General features: G+C 30.2%; 2 protein-coding genes across 2 annotated transcripts; both read left to right on the forward strand.

The window, feature by feature from the left end:
- Positions 1-769: 769 nt before the first annotated feature.
- Positions 770-1,438, forward strand: LOC141702382 (agamous-like MADS-box protein AGL62). The gene has a single exon (XM_074506077.1). The coding sequence runs from the start codon at positions 770-772 to the stop codon at positions 1,436-1,438; it is 669 nt and encodes a 222-aa protein (XP_074362178.1).
- Positions 1,439-5,556: 4,118 nt separating this feature from the next.
- LOC141702383 (agamous-like MADS-box protein AGL62) lies at positions 5,557-6,225 on the forward strand. Its single transcript, XM_074506078.1, has one exon. The coding sequence runs from the start codon at positions 5,557-5,559 to the stop codon at positions 6,223-6,225; it is 669 nt and encodes a 222-aa protein (XP_074362179.1).
- Positions 6,226-11,159: the final 4,934 nt, after the last annotated feature.

Genomic DNA, 11,159 nt, shown 5'->3' on the forward strand with positions numbered 1-11,159 from the left:
GATAACTTAGTCTCGTTCGCATTGTATATCTCCTAAAAAGGCACTTACGCTTCAATTCGACGGAAATGGAATGAAATTTTATCATGTTTTACTAAAATTGCACCAAAATTTCCATCCTATTTTAGCCAATATTATTGTATGGTAATAATTCTATTTTAAATGAAAAATAGATTATGCCCATTATTTGATACATTGACGTCTTACGGATCGTAATATCTTAAAATTTTTATGCAAATCATGTTTTCCGGTAAGAAAAATATATTTAAAAGGAAATCACAATAGCGAATTTTGACACGTAATTCAGAGAAAAAATTTAGTCAAAACGGACACCGCTAAATAATTCACTTATACGTAGATATTGTCAAATTATTTTTTCAATGTGAATTTTAAGGTAATTTTCACAAGATTAAGTAAAATGAGAATGGTGGCTACCAGCAGAATAATAAATTCGCTACAATAAGTATTTAATAACAAAATTTATTGGCTTAATTTGATTTAAAAATGTGCAATAACATGAATATTAGTAATATCCATACATTAAGAAATAAGATTTTTGTAACTCCCGAATCATTGATATTGTCACAGGAACAATATGTTTGATTCCCTTAACACAGATTAGGAGATTATAATTTTTGCCAGCTTTCAGTGTTAATGCAAAACCTCTTATAAATACCAAATGATTTTACTCTACAAATCAGAGCTTCAACATACATAAACATTGCTCCATTTGCTTTTCTTTTGGTTTCTGTTCTTGATAGCTTGTTTAGAGATGGCCAAAAAGTTCAGCATTGGCCGCCAAAAGATCAAGATTGCGAAAATAGAGCGTAAGAATCACCTGCAAGTTACCTTCTCAAAGCGTCGATCAGGCCTTTTTAAGAAGGCAAGTGAGCTCTGTACACTTTGTGGAGTTGAGATTGCCATTATAGTCTTTTCTCCAGCTGGAAAAGTGTTCTCCTTTGGACATCCTAATGTTGAAGGTATAATTGATAGGTTTTTTAGTCGCAATCCTCCACCTTCAAACTCAAGCACTCTCCATCTCGTTGAAGCTCATCGTAGTATGACTGTTTGCGAGCTGAACTTCCATCTCACACAGATTTTCAATGAACTAGAGGGTGAGAGGAAGAGAGGAGAGGCACTTGATGACATGAGGCAAGCTAGCCAGAGCCAGTTTTGGTGGGAATCTCCAGTCGAAAAGATGGGATTTGATGAGCTTCAACAATTGAAGGACTGCATGGAAGCGTTGAAGAAAAATGTCAACAATCAAGCTAATAGCATCTTGATTGAGAATGCAAATTCTAATTTGCCACCTATTGGTTTTAATGGACACAGGGCCTTTAATCAGTTTGAAGCTAAGCCTAATCAGATTGATCCTGCTTCTCATGTCCCTGGTTACAGATATGGTAATGGTTATTTTGGTCTGAGCAACTTTGCTGCGTAATCTGAGCTTGTGTCTTGCTAGACAGTTCTGAGTCTCCATTTTGATTGATTCTGTGTGGCTTTGCCGGAAAAGAAAGTTCATTTTTCTATCTATTGGTTAAAGTTGTAACTTAAATTTGACAAACAGTTTGATCTGAAGTTTATTCTGAGGTTGTAATGGATATTGTTTTTTGAAAATGGTCAGCTGCATATGTCTAAATATTCTTTAAGCTTAAAATGTCAATTACTATTGAAAAGTTATAAAAAAAGAGAGCCCTGTGGGCATCATTCGTTTCAAATAGCCATCATGTAATAATGACATGACATTTGGTCTCTTTAGTGTTAAATTCGAGTACATGTAATGTACTGGTTCGGAGCCGAATAGTTGTGTCTTGATAAAAAAATTATTTTTGAATAAATTAAGAAGCAACAAACATTAATTATAAATTTTAATTTTGTAATTAGATCACGGGTCAGGGATTTAGCACATCATTTGCAGATTTTGATATTACTTTAGTTGCGATATTCGAGGTACGGATTATGTCCCTTTTTTATTCATCGTTACTCCTCTTGTCCATTATATTTATTTGATTCATTCTGTTCTACTTTCTGTTCATTCCGTTAATATTTGCTTTGACCATTTTAATTTCCGAAAATTATTTTAAAATTTAATTTTGAAAATTTAGATATTTGTGTATGCGGTTTTCAAAATTATTTATGACACTCACCTGCTTTGGAAATTTGTATCATTTTTCTAATGTGATTTTTAAATTTTGCGAGAATATTTTCATTTTGAACCCTTAGTGTGATTTAGGGTATACCGAGTTAACAGGAGTACTACAACCATGTCATTGCGGTACCAGTGACATGACACTTCCGTTGCACATATTAGGTACCCTATGATGTGTGTATTTGTATTCGTTCTGATTTCGGTATGAAATATCATAACCCAAAATTATTTTTTTATTATAAGCTGTGAAATATTTATTTCTGATTTTCTGTTTTATAAATTGTATTCCAAATCCGTACTGGGCGTTTGGCTCATGCCGTATTTTTTTCCGGTAGGTGCATAGGGGAAATCTTGGACTGTGCTATGGAGAGCAACCCCATTTATTGATTAAAATTTTGGACTTTATCAATATCTAGACTTAATTATTTATTTAGAGATTTTAACATTTATATTTTTGGTTTAGACAGTTTGTTGATTTAATATTATTTTTGGAGATTTTACACTGTTTATTTATTGTTTAGAAATATATTAGTGCTCTGTTTGCAGGTTTATGATAGGTAATACCCCCTTCTAATTTTTAAGAAGGGGTGTTACAAACTAGTAGTATTCAACTCCCATTCTTCCAAAAACAGCTCTGCTCCCACCTTCCCATCTAAAGCTGCAAACGAACAGAACCGAGCCGAGTTCTGTCCGAGCCGAGCCGAGCATAATTTTTTTAAAAATGAACCGAGCCCAGCTGAGTTTAAAAACCCAACCGAAAAAATGTTTACGATCGGTTCGTTTATAAAGGAGCCGAGCCGGACACGAGTTTGCTCACGAATAACCGAGCCGAACCGAACTCGATCCGAGTCGGGTTGTTCACTAATAGTTCGCATATATTTTTTAATCGACCAAGCTTAAGGTATAATTTATAACTTTATAATTTTTATGGAGATCAAATACTAATTTCATCTACAATTATATACTCACACTCACACTCCACACTTATCAATTTTTTGCACTAGTCGAGTTTTAAGAACAAAATCATTTTTATTTTAAATTAATGAGACATTCATAACTTTAGAAATTATACATTACTTTTAAATTGTTGATGTCGATTGTCAAAAATTATCTTATGTTTTTCTTAAAAATATTATAATTTATTTTAAGAACTCACTATTTTAATTTATTTGAAATTGTAATTTTGATCGATTTTATCATAGACCCCTCTAATAAAAGTGTGAGGTGAAATTTAGTGTTAAGTTTAATTAGAAATTATTTGTTAAAGTAATCAAGCTCTAGTTATATGTATGAAATTAATTAAATTATTTATTGTTAAAATATATATTGAATTTTTATAACATTAATCATTATACTTTAAAATTAGTATTAAATTTTAATTAAAAAAATTTAAAATCTTTATAAAAGTGATTAGTAAATATTTATTACTCCCTCAGTCCCTTCCAATTGTTTACATTTCTGGGGAAGTGTCCGGCACACATTTTAAGGTGCATAAAAAGTATAGTTATGTAACTTATTTTTACAATTTTCTTTTTTTGAATAAAAGTTGAATATTTTAATTTTTATTCAGAAAATAAAATTGTAAAAAAAATTACAGAACTATACTTTATATGCACCTTAAAATGCGTGTCGGCCACTCTCTAAAAAATGTAAACAATTGAAAGGGACGGAGGGAGTATATGTTATATTTAAAAAATTATCTGAACCGAGTTAACGAGTTAGAGCCGAGTCCGAGCTAAACGAGCCGAGTCCGAGCCGAATATTAAAAAACTCGGCTCGACTCGATTAATTATCTGAGCTTATATTTTTGTTCGCGATCGGCTCGTTCAAGAAAACGAGCCTAGCCGAGTTCACTTAAACGAGCCGATCCCGAGTTTTGTTCACGAACGGCTCTGTTCATTTGCAGCTCTATTCCCATCCAATCTTACAAGGATTCGATTCATTAAGAAGTGGATATGGATTTTTACTCGTCGATAAAAACCACATCCGAACTACTAAACTTATACATTTATACATTATTTATATATAAATAAAATTTAACTATAATCAATTAATAAAATTAATTTATATGTATTGATATTCTAATTTTATAAGTTATTTTATTGTATTTTCACATTAACTATTATTTCATCACATTAAAATTTCTTGTACACACCACATGTTATCATATTCAAATGAGTGAATCATGTATGTCACAAATTATTTTCATACATAATATTTTAGTTATTCACAATTCACAACATTTTTTTTATTTTAATTTTTGAAATTGACATATATAATTAATTCATATATTTCTGAAATTACAATATTTTTCTTTTATGTATTTATTTTATAATTATCTTAAACTGAACTATTTTCACATATTTTTTTTTAAAAAATTATTTTCACAACACCTCTAACTTAAAATAGTTTCTTGTGCTTAAGTTTTTTTTTATTATTGAACCATGTTAAATTAAAATTATTCATCTCAAAAAATTTAAATGGATCCAGTGGTCTGATCCGATAATCGAAGATCCTAATGAATTTGTTTATGAATTACGCTATTAAAAATCTGAAATTGATCCAATCTCAATCCAATCCAACAATTTAAATGAATATGAATATGAATTTAATAAAATCCAATCCACATTTGAACACCAGCACAAGGATAACTTAGTCTGGTTCACATTGTATATCTCCTAAAAAGGCACTTACGCTTCAATTCGACAGAAATGGAATGAAATTTTATCATGTTTTACTAAAATTGCACCAAAATTTCCATCCTATTTTAGCCAATATTATTGTATGGTAATAATTCTATTTTAAATGAAAAATAGATTATGCCCATTATTTGATACGTTGACGTCTTACGGATCGTAATATCTTAAAATTTTTATGCAAATCATGTTTTCTGCTAAGAAAAATATATTTAAAAGGAAATTACAATAGCGAATTTTGACACGTAATTCAAAGAAAAAATTTAGTCAAAACGCTAAATAATTATCTTATACGTAGATATTGTCAAATTATTTTTTCATGTGAATTTTAAGGTAATTTTCACTAGATTAAGTAAAATGAGAATGGTGGCTACAACCAGCAGAATAACAAATTCGCTTCAAAAAGTATTTAATAACAAAATTTATTGGCTTAATTTGATTTAAAAATGTGCAATAACATGAATATTAGTAATATCCATACATTAAGAAATAAGATTTTTGTAACCCCCGAATCAATGATATTGTCACAGGAACAATATGTTTGATTCCCTTAACACAGATTAGGAGATTATAATTTTTGCCAGCTTTCAGTGTTAATGCCAAGCCTCTTATAAATACCAAATGATTTTACTCTACAAATCAGAGCTTCAACATACATAAACATTGCTCCATTTGCTTTTCTTTTGGTTTCTGTTCTTGAAAGCTTGTTTAGAGATGGCCAAAAAGTTCAGCATTGGCCGCCAAAAGATCAAGATTGCCAAAATAGAGCGTAAGAATCACCTGCAAGTTACCTTCTCAAAGCGTCGATCAGGCCTTTTTAAGAAGGCGAGTGAGCTCTGTACACTTTGTGGAGTTGAGATTGCCATTATAGTCTTTTCTCCAGCTGGAAAAGTGTTCTCCTTTGGACATCCTAATGTTGAAGGTATAATTGATTGGTTTTTTAGTCGCAATCCTCCACCTTCAAACTCAAGCACTCTCCATCTCGTTGAAGCTCATCGTAGTATGACTGTTTGCGAGCTGAACTTCCATCTCACACAGATTTTCAATGAACTAGAGGGTGAGAGGAAGAGAGGAGAGGCACTTGATGACATGAGGCAAGCTAGCCAGAGCCAGTTTTGGTGGGAATCTCCAGTCGAAAAGATGGGATTTGATGAGCTTCAACAATTGAAGGACTGCATGGAAGCGTTGAAGAAAAATGTGAACAATCAAGCTAATAGCATCTTGATTGAGAGTGCAAATTCTAATTTGCCACCTTTTGGTTTTAATGGACACAGGGCCTTTAATCAGTTTGAAGGTAAGCCTAATCAGATTGATCCTGCTTCTCATGTCCCTGGTTACGGATATGGTAATGGTTATTTTGGTCTGAGCAACTTTGCTGCGTAATCTGAGCTTGTGTCTTGCTAGACAGTTCTGAGTCTCCATTTTGATTGATGCTGTGTGGCTTTGAACCGGAAAAGAAAGTTCATTTTTCTATCTATTGGTTAAAGTTGTAACTTAAATTTGACAAACAGTTTGATCTGAAGTTTATTCTGAGGTTGTAATGGATATTGTTTTTTGAAAATGGTCAGCTGCATATGTCTAAATATTCTTTAAGCTTAAAATGTCAATTACTATTGAAAAGTTATCAAAAAAAGAGAGCCCTGTGGGCATCATTCGTTTCAAATAGCCATCATCAACTAACTTAAGCACTGAGAGTTCGATGAACGTGTAACTTATAATCTTGTTTTTCATATCAAAACAAATTATATTGGGAAAGAAAAATTACCAACTTTTTTTTGAAATTTTAATAAAAAAGAAGAAGCAATTGATTAATCTATAAATTAGATTTGAAAGATGAACTTTGACTTGCGACTCAAGGAACTGGATCTTGAAGCGAACAGGGTTTTGTCGTGCATTTGACAAACTCAGACTACAAATTTAAATAGGATATTAACATCTACCAACCCCCACTATATCTACCTTTAATGTATATATTATTTTTTGTCCGTTTCAGATATAGCATGACTTTTTTTTTGTAGTGTATAAAATTTACACATTAACACTCGAGATTCTGTAATGAGTAGATACTTCCACAAAGGCATAATCGATTTTCTGATGTATAAATACAGTACGATATATTTTTCTATACTTTTCGCATTCAATTCTAGCCATTTTCGCACCCTTTAATCGATCTAATTAACATATATACATATAACTCCCCCACCTCTTTTCATTACTAATGGATCATCCTTACTATTTTATTTTACTAAAACTGCAATGATCTTGTTTTGTTTCTCGATTGAAAACATATGTCTTTAGTTACATGAGAAGTATTTTTCTAAACATATTTTATCTTTCCTGACTCAATTAAGATCCCCCGGGAACGAAATCTTACCCTTTTTCTCTGTTAGCCAAACAGCCAGCCAGATGGAACGAGATTAAAATTTTTAATATTAAAAAAAATGTTTCATTTAAAATTACACAAAATATGACACGAAATTATGATATGAATGTACATAACATGAAACGAATTTTTAACTAGTCATGTTTTGGTTTACTATTCATTTAAACTAAACATAAAAGTTTCCTGATTTGAAAGTATATAAAACAAACGAATTGTCGGGTTTAACTAAAACATATACGAATTGGGGGGTTTATGGTAAAAAGGTCTGAGTTTTAGTGGCTCTGAGATATAGAGCATGGGTGTGTGTATGTACAGTATATGCGAACAGGGGTTTTGGAGATGAGGGAATTTATCTGATTCTGAATTTGAGAAGTAACGCTGCAAGGGGTTTTGGGCATGAGTAGGTAACCAAAATCGACCTAACCCCAAATTTGTATTAAAGTAGTTATGAATTGACTTGTCAGGACAAATGTTGAAATTTAATTCGCAGACGCACATGAATTGCAAGATCTCATATTATTACGAGAAAAGTTATCTTTTGTAATAATTATTTGGACCCCTAATATTTATAAGATTGGATTTTTTAATAATATTTTGGACCCCTAATATTTTGTAGTAGAGGGTTGTTTGGTTGAAATAATAATTGTTTGTTCTTTTTTATTGTCTCATTTTGAAACAAATAATAATTTTGCCATAAATACATATTATACGGTACAATTACAGTGAACAATTTCATATACGACATAATTTTTTTTCGTATTTCGGTTTATCTTTTTTGTACACAAACACGTAATTGTAATTAAATAAATAATTAAGAGGCGGTTTGAATTTACCTTTGTTACACGACATGAATAGATATAAATTGACATAAATACATATATAAGAAATATTTTAAAATTATTTAAATATATTTTATAAATGTATATTGTATTTATAATTTTTATAAAAAAATAGAAAAAATTTCAAATTCAAAAATTTGACAACACTTATAACTTATTGACTTAAACTCAATTAATAAAAGTACTCCTAACAAAAAAAATATTGAAAAGAAAAATTATTATTTTGTGAAAATGTTAAAACAAAAGAAAAAGCAATTGATTAATTTATAAATTAGATTTGAATGAGACCTTTGACTATTTTCACTTGCGACTCAACTGGAGGAACCTAAATATGGAAGGGAACGAGGGCTTGTCGTGCATTTGACAAACTAACCACACATATTTCAAGTAAAATGTGTCACGTGCATATACGAGTAATGTAACATATAGAATTTTCTTTTCGCTTCCCATTCTGCTAGTAATAAAAAGATATGCGAGAACTCTTACCCATGTCTCCATATTTTTTTAAATTATTTGCTGGAGTTGTTCGATTATAACTTGAGGCGCTACTTCAATGGCTCGATCTGAAAGACGACCGTCTCTACAAGTTTTAGTACCATATCTTCCAAAACCAAGTTATATACCGTCTTGTTTTCAACCTCTACTATATCCTCGTTTACGATATATATGTATATGTATATATATATATATATTTTATTCATTTCGAATAGGGCGACCTTTTTTTTAGTAAATGAAATCCATATACGGGGTCAGAGGATTTGGTCATCACGATGAAACCTCAATCCAAGATAAATTGTTTAATTAATAAACAAATGTCAGCAAAAGATATTTAACATGTATGACCCCAAACTAATCCAAGATCTTTTAAGATTACAGTTCTAGAAACAATAATTCCAAATTCAATAAATATATTTTTCACTTTCTTTTAAAATAATTCTCAATTCAATACCAAACCGACTAGTATAACTTCGAAAAGAAGTACACTAGTCCCAACTATAAAATAACATAATATAAAATAAAATAAAATAAAATATAATATAATATAATATAATATAATATAATATAATATAATATAATATAATATAATATAATATAATATAATATAAACAACTTTACATAACAGAACTTACATTAGTCCGCAAACCCTGGACCAACCACCTTCCAAAAGCTTCTTCATTGCTTCCTCGAATTACACGGCTAAATATATATAATATTTTGTTCGTTTCGAGTAGGGCGGCCTTTTTAAGAAATGAAATCCATAATTTGACAAATGAGATTTTGTAACAAGTAGACACTTCTGCAGGAGCATAATCGATTTTATGGTTAAATACATTACGAGATATTTTTTCATACTTTTCATATTTAGTTCTAACTATTTTTTGTACCCTTTAATCGACCTGAACAACATTTACACATATAAGGATCCCCTCCACCCTTTTTTCCCCTCCACCCTTTTTCATTACTAATGGAATATCCTTCATTATTTTACTAAAATTGGAATACAGTGATTTTGTTTTATTTCAAGGTTAAAAACAAATATATTGAGTAACACGAGAAGTACTTTGTTGAACAGGTTTTATTTTTACGGACTCAATTAAGGTCCCTCGGGAACGGAATGCTGCCTTTTTTCTATGTTAGCCAAATAGTCTGGATGGGATGAGACTAAAAATTTAATCGAAATTATAATATTTAAATAATGTTTTGGTCAAAATTACATAAAATATAACACAAAATTACACGACATGCACGTACATGTACACAAACGAATTCTTAACTAGTGATGGATTTAGTATTCATTTAAACTAAACACGAAAGTACAAGAAGACGTGAAAGAATATAAAATGAACAAATTGTCAGGTTTAAGTACAAATCATCGTTCAACAAAATAAAAAATGAATTGACACTAGTACTAAAACATGAAAACTCCATTCAAATAAAAATGATTTTGAACTGAAATTAAAAAATTAAAAATATTTCAATTTAAATGTTTCAATTTCGATAAAATATTCCACCTAAATTGATTAAAACCGGACCTGTTAATAATATTAATAAATAAATATTATTCATATATTATATAACTATTTGCTATTGCATTTTTAGGAAGAGGAGATATATGATTCTTGTTCCAATTTTATCCGAAAAATAAGCCGACTGCATTTTAGATAGGGTCGTAGAGAGGGAGGGAGGGAGGGAGTGAGGTTCTTGTTGTTTCCACTTTCTCTCAAAGGATTCCTCACCAGTCCTCACACTAGAACTCCCGCACAATACTTGGTGCTTGGTTCTTGATTGACATAAGTTCAATCTATGTTCCGCGTTCTTTCATAACAATAAAAGCAATCCTCCTTTCTTCTAATCTTTTAAAGCTTGTCTATTCACGGTTTTATCATCGTAAAATCGAAAATCAGTGTTTAACATGCTGAGGATTGCCATCAAAATTTGAGTAGAATCATAGTATTTCTTAACTTCTTTGGGCACAACCTATTGTAGAAACATTGCTAGTTTCTTGGCAAAGGTATATGATAATGTTATTGAATATAATGCAAATGCAACTTGTTCTCTGAAAAACGATACTGTCACTTTATTTGCATAGGTACACAAAGGAAGATTTAAGTTGATCAACGAGATGTGCACTAAGGAATTATCATCATAAATATTTAATCTAATAGCGTAATTAGTAAAATAACAACATAAGATTCAAAGTAACTATTATTTCATCATATTAAAATTTCTTTTACACACCACATTTTATCATATTATAATGAGTGAATCATGTGCGTCAGAAATTATTTTCATACATAATATTTTATTTATTCACAATTCACAACATTTTTTTATTTTAATTTTTAAAAATGACTTATATAATTAATTCATATATTTCTTAAATTACAATGTTTTACTTTTATGTATTTATTTTATAATTATTTTAAACTGAACTTTTTTCACATATTTCCAAATTTTTATTTTCACAACATCTCTGACCTAAAATAGTTTTGTGTGCTTAAGTTTTTTTATTATTGAACCATGTTAAATTAAAATTATTCATCTCAAAAAATTTAAATGGATTAGGAGGTCCGATCCGATAATCGGAGATCCTA

This window comes from Apium graveolens, unplaced genomic scaffold (genome assembly GCF_009905375.1).
Source record: "Apium graveolens cultivar Ventura unplaced genomic scaffold, ASM990537v1 ctg4977, whole genome shotgun sequence".
In the NCBI taxonomy this organism is placed as follows: domain Eukaryota; kingdom Viridiplantae; phylum Streptophyta; class Magnoliopsida; order Apiales; family Apiaceae; genus Apium; species Apium graveolens.

Coding starts and splice junctions, on each gene's coding strand:
- LOC141702383 (XM_074506078.1), top strand. CDS start 5,557: ATGGCCAAAAAGTTCAGCATTGGCCGCCAAAAGATCAAGATTGCCAAA.
- LOC141702382 (XM_074506077.1), top strand. CDS start 770: ATGGCCAAAAAGTTCAGCATTGGCCGCCAAAAGATCAAGATTGCGAAA.